The sequence below is a fragment of the Onychostoma macrolepis genome, chromosome 14 (genome assembly GCF_012432095.1).
Source record: "Onychostoma macrolepis isolate SWU-2019 chromosome 14, ASM1243209v1, whole genome shotgun sequence".
Lineage (NCBI taxonomy): Eukaryota > Metazoa > Chordata > Actinopteri > Cypriniformes > Cyprinidae > Onychostoma > Onychostoma macrolepis.
In genome coordinates, this window is record NC_081168.1 from 7,160,593 (window position 1) to 7,179,977 (window position 19,385).

The 19,385-nt window shown below is 36.7% G+C and overlaps 1 protein-coding gene across 3 annotated transcripts; it reads left to right on the forward strand.

The window, feature by feature from the left end:
• The first annotated feature begins 1,705 nt into the window (after positions 1-1,705).
• Positions 1,706-19,116, forward strand: fam149a (family with sequence similarity 149 member A). 3 transcript variants are annotated; one of them, XM_058797364.1, is made up of 15 exons: positions 1,706-2,193; positions 6,641-6,733; positions 6,877-7,009; positions 7,630-7,772; positions 8,212-8,340; positions 9,861-10,028; positions 10,925-11,109; positions 11,696-11,832; positions 11,912-12,006; positions 12,177-12,356; positions 14,138-14,171; positions 15,714-15,842; positions 16,199-16,277; positions 18,002-18,151; positions 18,543-19,116. In XM_058797364.1, exons 1-15 carry the CDS (start codon positions 1,997-1,999, stop codon positions 18,617-18,619), a joined length of 1,929 nt encoding a protein of 642 aa, XP_058653347.1. In that variant the 5' UTR covers positions 1,706-1,996; the 3' UTR covers positions 18,620-19,116. The 3 variants fall into 3 exon arrangements, with proteins under 3 accessions (XP_058653347.1, XP_058653345.1, XP_058653346.1); XM_058797362.1 differs by having other exon boundaries at positions 1,709-2,193; positions 14,138-14,261; XM_058797363.1 differs by lacking the exon at positions 1,706-2,193 and adding an exon at positions 4,577-5,694 and having other exon boundaries at positions 14,138-14,261.
• Positions 19,117-19,385: the final 269 nt, after the last annotated feature.

Sequence of the window (19,385 nt, forward strand, 5' to 3'; positions counted from 1 at the left end):
AATTTCTTTACAAAAAGATCTTACTGGCCCCAAACTGTTGTACTGTCTATATATAATATGGAAAAATTATATATTTAAAATATATATATTTATATTAAAAAATTTATATTAAAAAAAATATATATATATATATATATATTTCTATATAATGTTTATTAACATAGGCTACAATACATCTTAAAACTACTTAAGAGATTTTTCTTTACCCTGAAAAAGCACAGTTAAGCACATTCAATCCATTTAAAATTATGCAGCAAACCTAGCTATTTATGTCATCAGTACCAAAACATTTAAGGATGGAAAGTGAATCCATCAGGTCTGAGTGGACTCTAGACATTCCTCCTCTGGCTACTGAAAAGTCTTAACAAAGACGTAAAGCTGGTCTGGTGGCACGTTAAGGGAAGGGGCAGCGTGAATGGAGGGTGACCAGGGGGCTTGAGTTATGGGTGTATCACTTTCAACATGACCTTTCAGTACCTCTCATCGCCGGCCCTCCCAAGACGACGCCAGCTATTCATCTCTCCACCTCCTAGGATTCACAGCCCCCGACCTGATGACCCTGACCACACAGTATCCTCTTGCACTATTTATACGCTCTTTTCATAAATAAACTTGCCACTGAAGCACCATAAGCACATGGGCTCAGTGTTGGCCCTCAAAGGAATTGAATCTGTGGATCAGTGAATTCAAACTTGTAATTGCTGTTTCTCCATAGCGAAACAAATAACAATCATAATAGTTTTTATTCACTGAATGCTCCCTAACCGCTGATTTTGTGTCCATATTTATTGTTTTTGTCCCTCATGTAGCTCATAAGCTTTCGATGACTGAAGTAGAAAATATGGACTGTTGCCCTTTCATAAGATACAGGCAGATACGTGATTTTTGTATAGTACAGTAGGCTACATATCGTTTTCATCTGAGACATGTCCCCTTTTCTCAAACCCATTTTACAGAGAAGCCAAACTAATGAAACAAATCCCTAGAGGTACTGCGGCATATTACCTAAATGGCCACCGCTTTATAACAGGGCATATGCCTAATTCTTTGACTTCACTGATTAATGAGCCCTTTGTGCTACTGAAGTCGTTAATTGGTTCCATAAATTGAAAATATGTTGAAATTAAAAACATGTTTATGATGTGAGTAGTGCTAAGAGCAAACCTAAACGTTACACTGGCATTTGCTGTTCTGTGGCTCCCTCTAGTGTTCTACGTGCAAACTGCAACTATTCTTGCTATAGTTCAAAGTTTATTTTGCATCCGTTATGATTATTATTATGATTATGTGAGCATAACTATATATTTGGGCGAAAAAAAATCACTTATAGGATGATTAGTAGCCTACAATTTCTGTTTTATTTCCTCAGAGCAGAGGGTCTTGGATCTTTAAATGATTTGACCGTAACAATCACACTGGCCACAGTTGTGTAGGCTAGGCTTACACTATTGTAGTATACCGTTAACTTTTACGCTTTGTAACGTAAATGTATACCGGTGTATTAAATGTAATTGAATTAAACATTTTGGGATATACATGCCAATTTTGTGAAGAAAAAAACCCCGATAAATAATTAGGCTACAGTTTTGATGTTTTGTTTATGTATCGTTCTGAACGAAAGCGCCAGAACGGAAAGCTGTTGCCATGGTTACTTCTCGACTTTTGTTAGTGAGCGCAGCCTTTTTAAGCTTTCTGACTTTAACTTTTAATTTTTGTGGTTATTTAAACGTTCTTTTAAGACGCTTTTGAAACTTATAGACCTACATACACTCGTGTGTATGTGTAAAAACAATAGATACTCACTTCTGAGAACCCCTCAGCCTATGTGTTGACTTCCGCTGAGGGGAGCAACTCAATTAGCTTCTCCAGAATTTGCACTGTGGTTGTCATTAAGGTATGTTAATGGCAGATAGCTGCAGAGTCCGGTTCGTGAGTGACAGCTCGTCAACCGCTCTGGCTGTTATCAGCGCGGTGAAGCTGTCAGTCACGTTCAGTAATGCAGGTGACCGTAGAGCGCCTTGAGCCGAGCGGCGGCTCTACCGGACCGAAGTTCGAGCATGGCTTTCCTGACAGACATTATCGCTGTGGTTTCAGCAAGTCTCTTCTAGACTCGGAGCGAACACCTCAATGGAAGAGGACAAGAAGAGCTCAGGACAATATGAGTCCGGTTCGAGAGAGAGATGACAGCTTCAAGTAAGCGCCTTATCTTTCGCCTTCATGCCAGACACTGGAGTTTTAGAACAATAATCTGTTGATTCTTTGAATGTTTGGAATGTCCATGTTATTTAAATTTAAATGTCTTTGGAATTTCTGTCTATTTAAGAAGTTTACTACACATGCACTTGACGAATAAGGGGCAACACTGTTATTTAGTGCTGTGTACCATAAATAAAACCTAGAATAGCCTACAGTCAAAACTGTGTTCTTTTGTGGCACAACCTTCAGTATTTAATTGAATTGTGCTCAGTACTTGATAACTAATTAATACAAGACTAATGTCATAGAATCAGGGTATAGTCTTTCCTTTGGCACGAGCAGATCTAATTGCTCAATCTACACCAGCACTTAGTTACGACTGAAGTCCCTCACTAGAGCTGATTTTGAAAATTATTGAAGGCAAAAGTGTAGCTTTCTTTATTTGATGCAGGTTTAAAAAGAAGACTACAAACTTCCAGGCACAGTGTCTTCTGAATAAATGTGGAATGGAAATATAAGGCCTTAGAAATTGTTCAGCGAGTCAAGCTGAGCATTGTTGTGTTAAAAATAAATTAGCTGTTTTTATCTAATGTATCATTAAGCAATTAAAATGTGGAGTTACGCTGCACTGTTTTCTCCACAGCAAACTTTTTCTTTCTTTCTTTCTTTCTTTCTTTCTTTCTTTCTTTCTTTCTTTCTTTCTTCCTTGTGTCTGTTTGTTTAGTTTGGGGTGCCAGTATCCTATAGGATATATATCCCATACTGTATATGCAACAAGTGACAACTGGTCTTTGAGTTTTACTGAGTTTTCTAAACATCAAAGTTTAGAAAAACTTCTAAAACATCAAAATTAAAACAAGTACATTAGTTCTAACTGTTGATGAGGAATAGTTTTCCACACTTTTTCCCCCCCACACAAACAGATACCATACAATTACATATAACATTAACCATTTTTTTTGTCATACAAGGCACAAATTTCCAAATTATAAAACGCAAAGATAGATAGATAGATAGATAAACATAACATCAAGAACCCAATTCACATACAAATATACACAGTTAGATACACTAAGCTAAATATTTATATATTACTTGATATTATGTCAAACAAGACATGTTTTAACAAGTCAGGTTTAATGTTATTTGAACCCTGGAATGGTGTAACATTTGACAGGCTTGGACTGAGTGAAATCACTGTCCCGTTGTGCTTGCTGCTAAAAGGCAGACAAGAGAAAGAATCCATGTCAGTCAGCTGAGGCTTTCTGCTGCCATGCTGGTCATGCATGTTTCATTAGGCCCTGGCGGGCAACCTGCTGAAATTATTTGCTGTTTGCTCTGTAGGAGAAACCTGAGCTGCTACTGATGCTGGGCTTCCTTTTTGACCCCTGCCAACCGTTGAAGCCCTCACCCGCCGCTAATTAGTTTTCCCCTTTCTCTGCGTTACGTCTTCTGTAGCTGTGGTGTCAGCTTGTGCTCCTGTGTGCACAGAGAGGCCTTGTGTCTTCTTTATCTATTAAGAAATAGCTGAGTACTTGACATGAAATGCTTTTTGGGAGTGGACATGGCCCATCTAAAACTATTTTGCTAATTTTTGTATAAATAGCCTACTGCATTACTGCAATATAGGTATGCGACTTAGATGACCTTAGATTACACTGTATATTTTTTATCTGATCTGACCCTTTAAGGGAATTGTTTGCCCAAAAATTAAGATTTGAATTGAATTTACTCACTCTCAGGCCATCCAAGATGTAGGCCTAGATGAGTTTGTTTCTTCATTGAAACAGATTTTGAGAAATTTAGCATTACATCACTTACATCTTCTGCAGTGAATGGGTGCCATAATGAAAGTCCAAACAGCTGATAAAAACAATAACCCACAAGTAATCCACACAACTCCAGTCCATCAATTAAAGGGATAGTTCACCCAAAAATGAAAATTTGATGTTTATCTGCTAAGATGTAGGTGACTTTGTTTCTTCAGTACACAAACGAAGATATTTAACTCAAACCGTTGCAGTCTGTCAGTCATATAATAGCAGTCAATGGACCCACGGCTTTGAGAGTAAAAAAAAACATACACAGACAAAACCAAATTAAAGCCTGCAGCTTGTGACAATACATTGAGGTCTTAAGAAATGAAACAATCGCCGGCTGTTGTGAACGCGCTCAGGACAGTTGGACATTGCGGTGGATCAGAGGTAAAAATGACATAAATACTGTTCAGTTTCTTGCACAGACCGATCGTTTCGTGTCTTAAGACCTCAATGTATCGTCACAAGCTGCAGGGTTTAATTTGGTTTTGTCTGTGTATGTTTTTTTTTTTACTCTCAAATTGAGTGCTATTATACGACTGACAGACTGCAACAGCTTGAGTTAAAAATCTTTGTTTGCATTCTACTGAAGAAACAAAGTCACCTACATCTTGGATGCCCTGGGGGTAAGCAGATAAACATCAAATTTTCATTTTTGTGTGAACTATCCCTTTAATGTCTTGTGAAGTGAAAAGCTGCATGTTTATAAGAAACAAATCCATCATTGAAGCATTTTAACTTTAAACCATTGCGTCTTGCCATTATCAATAATAACGCTTCCTCCAGAGAAAATGTCAATCCCCTGTTGTCCTCTTCCATCAAAATCCATCAAAATCCACCAATATACTTGTTTAGAATGGTGCTTGATCTGTGCACATTTCTCTCCTGACTCAGCCAAGGTGATTTTTTTTTGACTGGAGGAAGTAATATTATGGATAGAGGACTCATATTTTAGCTGGAAGTAGTGGTTTGATTGACGTCTTTATGATGGATTTACAAACTTGCAGCTTTCTGCTTCACAAGATGTTAACTGATGGTCTGGAGTGGTGTGGATCACTTTTGGATCATTGTGATGTTTTTATCAGCTGTTTCTTTAAAATTACTTTTGTTGATGTAACCTACTGTAATCGGGTTGATAGTCATATTTATTTTTAGATATCTGCTGGTTATTCTGAAAAAATGCCAAGTTAGAAACATTTCTGTTTTTGAATGTTTATATTCCGAGATGGAAAAAAATCCTGCTTAAAACGACTCCTGGGATGGATGGTAAGGTGTGCACACCTGTGAGTCATCCAGGGGAGGGTGGGGACTTTCATGCAGACAGACCTGTGCTGTGCCACTGTAGCGTGTCCAAACACTCCCTTGATGGAGCTGAAGGAACAGATCAGAGGCACCTCTGCTCAGGGCGGAGGGAAGAGGAGGACATTCATGTTGACCTGCAGAGGAAACAAGAAGTCACACATTTTTAATGGCTGATTTGTATGTGTGAATGTTGACGTCTTACTTTTAAGTTGTTGGGCTGGGTGCCATTCATACCGTAGGGGAATATTTTACCCATGCACTGTGCATTGGGCTTTGGGTGGGCCCCATCTTTGGCCACCATACCTCCTGTGTTCTCGCACTACCCAGACAGCTACAGGGCAGCGTGCCATGGCAGACTTGCTGGACTCATTGTAATTGGGTAAGTTATTTGTGAAGTTATGGCATTTTTGAAGGAGTTTTTGAAGTAACATTCACAACTCGTCATAACATTAACATTATGCATTATTGGAAGTTTGATAATGTCTTTTGTTACATCAGCAAGGTCACTCGTACTAATTAAGCAAGTTTTATCTTCAATAATTCCATTGTAATTATCACTGATGCAACATCTTGCTGTTATTTGGTTTTGAAAGATCAAATATTAAGTACAGTAAATCCATTTAAAAAAAATTTTGGTATGATTATTTTTTGTGGATTATAACAAGCATGTGCTATATTTTACTAAAATAGATCTTAATAAATACGTATACTGAGAATCTTAAAAGACCCAATAAATCCTCAAACTATAAAAGAATCAAAACAATTGAGAATAAATTAATAATTTCTCAGTTCTCTGTTTCACTGTGTAAACTTTTATAAATAAAGCTTCTTGTTGTCATGGTGATAAATGTGACACTCCAACTCTGTATATTGTACTTTGATCTTGTACTGTCTAAATTATTCATGACATAATTGTTAGATAGATTAGAGGCAGTTTGAGACAAAGAGTGAAAGCTTGGAGGCGACAGCATCATGTGACCCCCTGATACCTGGAGGTGGATATGTTTTTCATAACAAAGTTATTACAGTAGCCTTGATTAGTACATTTTAAATGGTCCTGCTGTGAGACTAATACATTTTATGCATATGTTACATGTAGCCTTTAAAATAATACAAGGTTATAACGCTGCATGCATAATAATTATAAAAGAATTAGCAGAATGTATTTTAAAATAGCTTTAAATGGAGTTTAACAGGTTAACCACAGGATGCTTATTGTGCTTTTTGTTTCATCAGTGTCTCTGAATGCATCGCTGCAGCTTGTGTTCTGTGCACAGCATCAATTGAGCTTTTTTCCATTTTTATTCCCTTGTATTATGCATTAGGAAAAAGCTGCTCAACGAACCTGACAAAAGCATTAGCTCAGTGCCCAACCCGTTCACCAGAAGTGTCACCAGGGTCCCAAACCGTGGTCTCAGGTAACACAATCATTATTTTCGTTTTAGAATACTCAGACCTTATTTTAGAGTATTAGCTGTACAACATACTTGAGTATTAGTGACATTTGAAAGTAGAAAACAGTCCTCAGAGTAATATGAATGCCTCATTTTTTCATTGGTAGTATCTCGTCATGTGGTCAGTCCTCTGCCGGTGGCACTACCCCCGTGAGTCACCTCCCCTCCCGCTCCGGCAGCCCAGGCACTGGCCCCGGTCTCTCCACAGAGCACAGCTCCATCTGCTCCTGGAGATATGATGTAATGTCTCTGTTCTTCTTCCAGATGTTTTGTGGCCTTTTCATCAAAACTGGTCTGAATTGTAGGATCAGCTTCCATTCAATTCATGAATTTTTTAATTTACTGTTAAGTTCATAAGAACTAAGAATTGCCCATACTCCAAAGGAAGCTGAATTGGAAAGACAGGAAAGGGAATTGAAATAACTGTATTTACATACATGTATCACACAACTGTATTTGCATGTATTGTAATAACTATTTACACATTATTTATATCAAACATACTTAAGTGACCTGCAAGTGTCCAGAGAGCCATGTAAAAATATATCATTATTGTTTTTAGAAATTTGCTTCTGTTCAGGAATTGAATTGGAAAGTAAAATGAATTATCAGTGAATTTCTAAATAGCATATAACACTGCAATTTATTATAATTGATATGCACCTGATCACTAACACTAGATCAATAAGAGACATCAGGGCATTGTTCTGTGTATCATTTTAAAGACTCTCCCATTTTCCTGTTTTTAGTGCATGCGTCAAACTGTTTCAGATGTTTCACTAGATGCACCATCTCCTCAGCTGTGGGATTATTTGCTTTGTGCATCGAGTGGTTTATTGTTTGGTTTGGCTTGCGTGCAGGAGTTTGAGCGGGCAAATACACAGCGTGTGCGTCAGCTCTTTAACTCTGTGGATGAGCTGCTGTATGAGGGGAGAGTCAGCAGCCGCTCGGAGTCCCTGCAGGAGGAGTGTGAGGAGTGGAACAGACACACCCCTCATCTCAGGTACAGCTCCCTTGTGAGAGAAATTTGACTGTTCTGTGGCTGAAAGGGTTAGGTAAATGTAGAATTTCAAAATTCCAAAAAATAAATAAAAAGTTCTATTCATCATATAATCCTGGGGAAGTAAATTATCACTGTTTCCACAAAAATATTGAGCAGTTTTCTGCATTTAGTGGGTGGTGACAAGTAACTTAATCAGTATTAACGTATTTTGAACTGTTGTATAAAAACTTCACAGAAACTGCCCAAGGCATCGTTGATAGTTATAACATTCACAAGTTAGATTTCTTCCCAAGGTTTGTATTGCTTTACTTCATCCCCTTTAAATCAAAATCAAAATTCAGCAAATTCAATTCTTGAAAAGGAATTTTCAAATAATTTCTAAAGCTTACACAACCCTGCCAACTGATACAGTCTTATTGTGCTTCATCCTTGACTACAGAATTTTAGGGAATCAGTTGGAGCCTCCCAAACAGGAGGGTGTTCAGTACATCTTCAGACGAGAGTCCAGTGCCAGAACCTCCTTCTTCTCCACACCCAGCTGTCTGGACAAAAGAGAAGACCATAGCGAGTGAGCCCCTCAATAACATGAAATTAACTAAATTAATCTGAAGAAAAATTAACAAATATACATGGATTAGATTTACTGTTAATGCAAATGTATGCCGATTATTGATTAGTTGCTTTGTTTTAAGGATATAGCAGCTCATTAAGGATATTATCAGCTCTTTCATTATTTAAACTGTATAAAAAAAACTCTCACTGAAAACAGAATGAATGTAATTGTGATTTATATGTAGTTCCAATTAATAGTTGTTCACTGAGACTTAATGAGTCCTCTTGAGTCTCCATTTAGGGCACTGAGCAGTGATGGAGGTCTGTCTGGCTGAGGGCCAGTGCAGATGGTCGGAAAAAGCCTGTAAAACTTGTCAGGGAAGAACAGAAACGTCAGACATTTTTTTTCAAGCAACCTTATTTGATTACTGGCAGTGTGCTTCATACCTCCTTTGTATGAAATGCTTCAAGTCAGGTATCATAAAATCAATAAATTAGTTTAAAGAAAATAATTAGATATGCTACTTTTCAAAAGTTTGCAGTCAGCAAGGTTTTTAAAGAAGCTGATAGTTTTATTCAGCAAGGACACATTACATTGATTAAAAGTGACAGTACAGACATAAAATGTTGTAAAAGAACTTTCTATTCATCAAAGAATCCTTAAAAATGTATCACAGTTTCTGCAAAAATGTTAAAGAGCACAACTGTTTTCAACATTGACAATAATATGAAGAACATGTTTCGTAAGCATCCAATAAGCATATTGGAATGATTTCTGAAGGATCATGTGACACTGAAGGCTGGAGATATCACAGAAATAAATTACATTTTAAAATAGAAAACAGTTATTTTAAATTGTAAAAATATGTAATAATATTACTGTTTTACTTTATTTTGATCAAACAAATGCAGCCTTGGTGAGCATAAGAGACTTCTTTCAAAAGTCTTACCATTCTCAAAGTTTTGAACTATAATATAAAAATAATACATTAAAATAAAGTGTGACCTGTAATATAATATAATATAATATAATATAATATAATATAATATAATATAATACCATTTTTAAGTATATATGTAGATTTTAGGAAGAGATGCAAGTTCAAGTTAAACTAATGTTCTTCTACAATTTGTCATTATGTACAATTTATCACAGTATGATGTTTATCATTGGAGTTACCCCTGAACTTTTTAAGGTCAGTCTTATCTCACAAAAAAATGTTTGGGGTCCTTTATCTCTTGATTAATGGACTCACGCTATTGATTGGTTCCTGGGCTTAGCTATTTCTTTTTGCTTGACTGCACTTTTCTATTGTTTTGAAATATGCACTGAAGCCTATCATACATTATACATTTGATATAACACATAAAACCAACCCTCAAGGAGGAGGCCTCTCACCTGATTAAAAATATGCAATATGTTATGAAGACACTGCACTGAACATGTCCACAGGCGATGCATTTATCAGTCTGGACTGGCTGTGGCGAGATTTTGCTTCCTCCCTCATTTCTCTCTCTCTCTCCCTGTGCCTGTAGGCTGTATGTAGCAGGCCGCAGTCTGGCCCCGGGCCTTTGGTGTGAGCAGTCTGTCCAGAGCTCTAGCTCCCCTCTTTATGATCATTCACTCGACCTCACTGAGAAAGAGGAGGTGTATGAAGCAGAGGGCAGCATTGAGGAGTTTTTGGCTTATGATGGAAAAGAAATGTATGTTACAAGTTATCTGCTAAGACTTTTTTTTCTAAGATTTATATACTTAATATACTAAGTTAATATTAATCTTTCCCCTCTATTTTTATGCAACAGAAGCAGGAATAGCTTTTGCTTTTCCTTCATAAACAAACCATAGTTGTAGGGAAGATTGAGGCAAGTTGTCACACTTTTTACTTTTTAGGTTCAAAATACACATACCTTAAATTCTTGGCTTCTAAAAAGACTTCTAAAAAAAAAATAAAAAAATTCAGCTGGCTCTGCCCTAGAAAAAAGATATTGTTCATTAAATGCACTTTTATGACAATATGTCTCAGTAACGGTTAGTTTTTAACAATGTAATCTGCTGTTTTATCCAGCAAAATCTAAACAGTAAAATAATAATTGAAAAACAAAACAATTCATTAAAGAGCAAAAGTGTAAAAGATAACATGCAAAAATATATAAGTATTATTATTTTTATTATTATTATTTAAGCTTGCATACCTGTATATTGTCATTAAAAATATATTGTAAAAATTTATTGTTTTTTCCATAACATTAAGAACACATATGACAACATACTCATATAAAACTAAATGCATGATATTGAATATCATGATATTTAAATTTTAGTTTGGAAAATAATAATAATAATCTGTGAGTAAACACATACAAATAACTGGATCTTTGATCTCAAACTCACTGTGATATGCAGTAGTCATTGTGACAACTAGCCCCAGTCTACCTTCCACTGAATCAAATTTCTTTGCATTTCAATAGATATTCGGTAACTGGTCATCTAAATTCTAGTTACGCCCTGTTTTCTGCAGTTTTATTCACCATTAATGGACTGTTAATAGTGTGCAAAATGGAATATTTTGTTGTAACTTGCATAATTCTTTTGACTGTAGGGAAGAGGAAGAGGTGGATCAGAGGAAGTCTTCATCCGTGGCCCCCAGGGGTGGGGTCCCCCCGGTATCCCCTCATGTATGCATCCGTGACGCAGTTGCAGATGAGCTGTTTGATGACATATGGAGGGAGGTGGTGGGTCTTCTGGAGGAGCTCTTACACAAGTACTGGGCGAAACAGCTCCCGGGTGGGTCTGAATTACTGAATGTCTAAACTAGTAGAATTAGCCAACGGTACATGTTTGATCATTTGATCCTGGATGGGTGAAGAACACAGCTTTTGTATACTTTAAGACCCCATAAGCGGAGTTTTCAACATCTTTACATCAGTCTTCAGAAATTATTCTAATATGCTGATTTGCTGCTCAAGAAACATTTAATATTATTATATATGTTGAAAACAGTTGAGCTGCTTAATATTTTTGTGGAAACCATGATCAAAATGGATGAACGCTTTAATATGGCCCACCCAAACTTTACTTTCAACTTCAATTTCAACAGGAAATACATCAGCACAGGACAATTGTCTTTGTCAAAGCATTTCAAATGGGTGTAAGCTTGTAAACAATACATAAAAATGTTTTAAAAATAATTATTAATGATAAAAACTCAACAATGAAAGGATCCTTGAGGCATCAGCATGAACTGTATTTGTCTGTTTGTGCTACTCTATGGCATTTTGGAGTGATAAAATGAAATTCAGTTCTTAATCTGTCAGCACTTAAGTGCACTGTTGGTGATTTCCCTAAATCCCTAATGTTCTCTTGGCATCAGATGGAGCAACACAGAGGAGAATATTAGAGAGCTCCAGTCAAGCGCCTTCATCTCAACTCCCTGTTAAAGGACATCATCTTCTGTTGTCCAGAGGTTCCAGCAGCAGAACCACATTCCTGTCCACATGCAGCAATAATGTACAGATGACAACTTACCAAAACATGTCCTGATTATTACTTTGTCTTCGTATTATTAATGTGTCATTTCTTCTGTCAGGACTCAAGTGCCTACAAGATTAATTTAAATGGTGTTATGACAATCCAAGCAAAGCCACTGCAACAGAGACATCAGGGATTTAGTGAGAGAGCCCTGTAAGTCTTTTGGATTTTGGAAAGTTAATATCTAACCCTACAAAAATGCTATTTCTATTTTTCTAAGACAATTTAATAAGGAGCAGAATTAAGGAATATATTAACTGCAGATAAATCAATATGAAAACAAATGAAGACCTACAATTTGATCTGTCTTGGCTCCTCTTAAGGTATGACCCAGATGATGGAGCGAGCGTGTTGATGTGTGTGAAGACCCAGGCTCTAAGAGGGTCCAGTTTACTCATACAGAAACCCGCAGCCCAGCGCAGACTCCCCAGACTCAGTGGCAGGGTTCGGATGTACCACAACCTCACAGGAAATGGAAGCCAAATCTTACGAGGAACTAGACTGTGAGCTGTAACTCTGCACACATGATTAAAGAGTTTAAAGGAACTGTTCATATGTCGTTCCAAACCCATATGACTTTCTTTCTTTGTGGAACACAAACAGAAAGCTTTAAAATAACAAAAGAGCACCATAGATGTATCATAAAAGTAGTCCACATGAATTTTGCATAATGGTTCAAGTTTTTAAAGCCATATGATAACTTTGTGTGAGGAGCTTAATTAAATTAAAGTCAGTACTCATTAAAAATATTGACATCGACCCTAGTTCTTCTCCCTAGTTGACACTATCATGAAAGTTAATGAAAAAAGTAGTGAAGTCTGATTCATTTCACATTTTTCGCTTTTATTTATAAAACACTTTATGCAATACAGATTTCAAAGCAGATTCACAGTAATAAATAAGAAAATAACACCATTAATGTTTCACCATAAATGTCCTTAAATTATGAAACAAATGACATTTCAACTCAAAGCAGCTCTGAAAAGATAATAATGTCATTATTCAGCTCAGTTTAGTTCAGTAACATTGTTAATATTGCAAAGTTCATTAGTTCTGAACAGGGGTTTTCTAGCCTTTTATCACACACTCACAAAGGTTGCCTTTATTTTTATATTCTTTTTTAATACTGTTTTGGATCTTAATGAATATAAATCCTCTTTACCTGCAGTACAGAGTCGTTCACAAGCTGTGCGTGTAGTAAAGAGCTGCTTTGTTGTTGACAAATGGTAGACATTTGCAAGTGCAATGGATTGTAGGTAAATATCCACCTCAGTCAGCGCTCGTTTTGTTTTCTGTCTTAGAAAATATCCCATTACTATTCCAGTTTGAGAAACCGCTGCAAACGATTCAGTGCATGGGTGAACTGTCTGAATGAATCAAAATAAACCTTGATCCATTTCAGATATGCAAACACATTTGACCAATTAGTGATTTATTCGTAAATTAGGCATCACTATTTCTGATTTTAAACAGCGGATAGAAAACATGTATGATGATTGCTAAAATATTATCAAAGAAAATGATTCGATAAAATGATTCTCAGACAAACTGTACTGTACATCAATCCCACTGACACATAAGGACTGATCAGTAATATTTTACTGGGGCACAGTGGTATAACAGTTCAATAACAGTGTTAATGTTGCAGATTTCATTATTTACAAAACGAACTTGATTCAGCTATAAAGCAGCTCTATAGAAGACAATTGTTATTATCCAGTTCAGTTTAACAAATTGTGAACAAATTTTTCTTTTTAGTCAGATATTTTCAGTTGAATCAATTCATAGTTCAACAAACTTGTCTGAATGATTTGTTAATAAATCATACTGATTCACTTCTTAAGTTCAACTCACTGACTGACTTCATCTTATGTGTTCCTCTAAGAATGTTTTTTGGGTGAACTATACCTCTAAGTGCACCATTTTATATCCTCACAAGTTTTATATAAAGAATGTGATACGAGTGGTTCTGTTGCAGCAACTCCTTTATGCATGATGCAATTCTTTCAGAATATGTGGCTGCAGATTATTCAGTGCAGGGTCTACTGGGGTCCCGTTATAACAGGCCGAGACCTTCTTTTGAAATGCAGACTTCTTTTAAAAATGCTTGTTAAATTGGTCCCTCAAGCTGCATTGAACCTTATTAACTGTAACACTTTCAACCTTGTCATCACTTGGAAAAATCACAGAAGTAGCTTTAAGCTCCTGCAGGGGTATCAGGCATGGGTAAACATGCAGAATGCTAATTAGAGTAAGTATGTGTTCTTGGGTTTGTTTCTCGCAGATCCACTGTGAATGAAAGCCTGCCCTCTCCACCGGTGAGTGCCGTTCAGAGCCACAGGCTTCCTCAGATACATTCTGAGTCTCAAGAGCAAGAATACTATGCACCTATTTCCAGGCTTGTGCAGGTAACAAGCCACACCAGTGTCACTGTGGCCTGCAGACTATATTCATGCTACTCCCTCACCACCTTGATTTATTTTTTTTCACACATACATGCAGTACATTACCATTCAAACTTCGGGGCTCAGTAAGATTTTTTCTTCTTTTTGAAAGAAATTAATATTTTTATTCAGCAAGGATGCAATGAATTTCTATAAAAATGTAAGAATTTTACAATATTTAAAAAATTTAACTTTGTTTATCAAAGAATCCTGAAATAATATATCATGGTTTCCACAAAATATTAAGCAGCACAACTGTGTTAAGAATTGATAATAATAAGAAGAAATGTTCTTGAGCAGTAAATCAACATATTAGAATGATTTCTGAAGGATGTGACACTAAAGACTGAAAAGTAATGATGCTTAAAATTGAGCTTTACCATCACAGGTAAAATATATTCAAATAGAAAAATGTTATTTTAAATTGTCATATTTCACGATATTAATATTTTTACTATGTTTTTCATAACATATGCTCGGTGAGCAAAAGACTTCTTGAAAAAAAAACATAAAAAATATTACCGACCCCGGATTTTCAAATGGTAGTGTATATACATGAAACATACATATTTCACAAACATAATCTGTTGGATTTAACATTTGCCACTGCCTTATACTAGCTATACGTGATAAAGTCTGTGTCAACCTTGTGTCAACCTTCACACCTCAAGTGAAACCAAACACATTAGCATTGACCAGCCATCTTATGACTTTTCAAAACCTGAAAAAACAGGCAATACATGAAGTTAATTAGACATAAAATGTTTATGGAACATCCTGTCTGCAAAGATGACTTCATGTAGTTGGGTTTTACAGACAGAATATATGTCCTTCGTGGTTAATGATATCCCACAATTATGTACTTGTGGTTAATGAAAAGAATTTAAATACAGACAGATGGAGTGGTTATATTAATTCATAAATGTTCATTTAATAATTTTTACAACTGTTAACAGGGTGTTGTAGTGATCAAATATTTGCATAGCTTTCATTTGAATTAGATTTGAATTTATTTGACATGGTGAAAACTATCTGAAACCTTTCAGCAGAGCAGCTGCCTTTGGTTTTGGAAAGAACTTAAGTGTAAATCCACAAACAGAAAGGTGTTTCAGCATCCCACAAAAGAAAAGCTAGCTGTGTGGACTTTGATCTCTGTAAACAGAGATAGCAGTGGGTTTTTTAAATGGGTGAAAAGGGCATACTGCCTCCATGGTCTGGTTGACTTGACACTGAAAACTGAAAACAGTAAACATGGCCTTTGCCCTTTTACAGAAAATTCAGAATATCTAAAAATAATACCTAAATTTTAATTGGAAGGAATATTTTTTTAAACAGTTAAACAGCTATTCAGTCTGCATTGATTTAGACACTGATGGTTTCACAATCAAAGCTGTAATCTTTCTCTGTATTTCTTAGCTCAGAGGAAGGATCCTAAGAGGCGGCGCTGCCAGTGTCATGCACGCAGTAAACAACCTCCCACCTCTGAGAGAGCCCACCCTGATGCTGGAGTCTCTGTCTCGACCCAATACTACTCACACATTCAGAGTAAATCTACCATGCAATTATGATTACAGTACAGTTGTGTAGATGAAAACAGCATAATTTGCAGATGACAACACATACATTAAACAAAAGTCTTGACGACGTGCATATACAGTCAGGAGTAGTCATTGTGATATCAGATGTTATGCAGTTATAGCTATAGGTAACCAGCAGTTTAATGTAGAACAAAACCAATTACCAAAACTGCATTTCTATGTATCTTTGTAGAAACATGACACCACCTCTAACAAAGAAGTGATATAGATACGTTCCTGCTGTGGTAACAGTGCTTGAAATAGGAGGTAAATACAGAGGAGTCTATTGTTAGATGTAACTCATGCCACGCTTTTGTTCTGCAGTCTGACACCCCTATGAAAAGGTCCTTCACACCCATGGATTTTGCCTGTAACATGAGGACAAGTCGAGGACTTGTCAAAGGTGGGTCACTTTTACAAAGTAGGTGCCTGATCTGGCCAGTGACATGAGGAACAACACAAAATACAGTACCATGGATTTGCCTTCTACAGTTTTACTTCCTAAAAATACAACCTGAATTCCGGAAATGTTGAGACGTTAAAATTAATAAAATGAAACCTAAAAGTCTTTCAAATCACATGGGCCAATATTTTATTCACAATAGAACATAGAGAACATAACAAATGTTTAAACGGAGAAATGTTCATTTCAAATTTGATGCCTGCTACAGATATCAAAAAAGTTGAAACGGGGGCAACAAAGGGCTGAAAAAGCAAGACATTTTGAAGAGATTCAGCTGGGAGAACATCTAGCAACTAATTAAGTTAATTGACATCAGGTCTGTTGCATGATTAGCTATAAAAGGGATGTCTTAGAGAGGCAGAGTCTCTCAGAAGTAAAGATGGGCAGAGGCTCTCCAATCTGTGAAAGAGTGCGTAAAAAGATTGTGGAATACTGTAAAAACAGCGTTCCTCAATGTCAAATTGCAAAGGCTTTGCAAGTCTCATCATCTACAGTGCATAACATCTTCAAAAGATTCAGAGAAACTCAAGAAATCTGTGCGTAAGGGACAATGCCGAAGACCTTTGTTGGATGCCTGTGGTCTTCGGGCCCTCAGACGACACTGCATCACTCATCAGCATGATTCTGTCATTGACATTACTAAATGGGCCCAGGAATACTTCCAGAAACCACTGTCGGTAAACACAATCCGCTGTGCCATCTGCAGATGCCAACTAAAGCTCTATCATGCAAAAGGAAGCCATATGTGAACATGGTCCAGAAGCGCCGTCGCGTCCTGTGGGCCAATGCTCATTTAAAATGAACTGTTTCAAAGTGGAAAAGTGTTCTATGGTCAGACGAGTCCAAATTTGACATTCTTGTTGGAAATTTAGTCCTCCGGGCTAAAGAGGAGGGAGACCTTCCAGCGTGTCATCAGCATTCAGTTCAAAAGCCAGCATCTCTGATGGTATGGGGGTGCTTAAGTGCTTAAGGTATGGGCAGCTTGCATGTTTTGGAAGGCACTATGAATGCTGGAAGGTGTATATATAGGTTTTAGAGCAACATGCTCAGACGACGTCTATTTCAGGGAAGGCCTTGTGTATTTCTACAGGACAATGCAAGACCACACGCTGCGGCTATTACAACAGCATGGCTTCATAGTAGAAGAGTCTGGGTGCTGAATTGGCCTGCCTGCAGTCCAGATCTTTCACCTATAGAGAACATTTGGCGCTTCGTTAAATGAAAAATACGTCAATGACGACCACAAACTCTTCAGCAGCTGGAAACCTATATCAGGCAAGAATGGGACCAGATTCCAACACCAAAACTCCAGAAACTCATAACCTTGATGCCCAGACGTCTTCAAACTGTTTTGAAAAGAAGAGGAGATACTACACCATGGTAAACATGCCCCCGTGCCAACTATTTTGAGACCTGTAGCAGGCATCAAATTTGAAATGAGCTCATTTTGTGCATAAAATTGTACAATTTCTCAGTTTAAACATGATAACATGTTTTGTTATCTACGTTCTATTGTGAATAAAATAATGGCTCATGTGATTTGAAATTCTTTTAGTTTTCATTTTATTCAATTTAATAAACGTCCCAACATTTCCGGAATTCAGGTTGTAAGTCATATAAGAAAAATAAGATGACAATTTAAGCTTTTTCTGTATGTCTCTTAGGTGAGAGCACACCTATGGGTGTGACAGGCTTCAGTATGGGCATCACCAGCTCTACAGCTAGTGGGTTTTTGGAGTGTGTCACACCCAGCAGGAGGCGTCTACCCTGTACTGATGGGGATGGAGGGAACATGCCTCTGATCGGATCTATAGGTCAGTGCGCTACTGCTTATTATCTTTAATTTAATACTGAAACAACAGTTTATTAGTTAGTGTGACATAGTTTAAATCTATTGCCTTTTGTTTGTTTACTTAATGTACAACCTTAAAGCCTGAACCAATTAAATTTGCAGTCAATACTCCATAGACTGCATAGAATCAACAAATGAATTATCCAGAAAAATAAGCAATGACAAAGGGGCTTTAATTAAAAGGAATATGTGAGTTCTTTGTGAGAATTATTTTATTTATTTAGCTTTTGGGACACTGGAGATTAATTAACACGTTCAATAAGGCACAGTCCTGGTAGAGACACATAATAAAGTTCACATAATGAAAATATTTCATCAAGTCTGAGTAAATCATCAATACCATCTGCTTTCAGGTGGCCAGAATCATCGGAAACAGCTGAGCCGGTTTCCACTGCATGTGAGGAAGAAATTTCAACCTGTCATGCCATAGCAGGGGAGTTAATTTTGTAATTACACGAAAGAGCTTAATGAGCCAGATATTATGAATACAATAGACTTATGCACTGTCATAATTTCAGTTGATTGTGATTTGCTGTATGGTTTGCCACTGGATGTCCAGTCACATGCAGTGCCTTCAGTTTATGGACTTTTCACATTGACCTCAACATCTGGAGCAAACAGGACTAATGACCTCCCATTTTTCCTTTGAATGAATGCCAAACATCTTTTGTTATAGTAAGTTAATGCATATATCATGTAAAATATAATATTTATTTGTTCATACTGCTTAAACAGATGTCTGCGGCCAACAGGTTGATTAAAAACAATTCATAGACTAATTATTTTTATTTTTCAGTGATGTCAGTTCTACCAAACTGTTTGGTTCAACAAAATTTTATTGAGACCTTTATCTGCTTGGTGAAGTCATTTGCAATAAAATTGTTATATAATTTAGCAAAGGTTCAGTGATATATCACAGTGATCATCAGAGAATATTATATGTTTGTTCCCTGAATGCCTTTACAAGTTATTTTCTCATCTATGCTCATTTTCACCAATAATATTGGTAATATTTTTGCACTAATATCATACTTGGATGAAGTAAGAGATGACTAGAATAAAATCCGTTGGCCATTCAGGGTAAGGTGCTTTTCTATCTTTAACAAAAGACTTGGCAGACCTCTTTCATAGGAGAAAGACCGCTGAATTTGTGCCAGTAAACCACAACACACACAAACAGACACACATACAAGCCA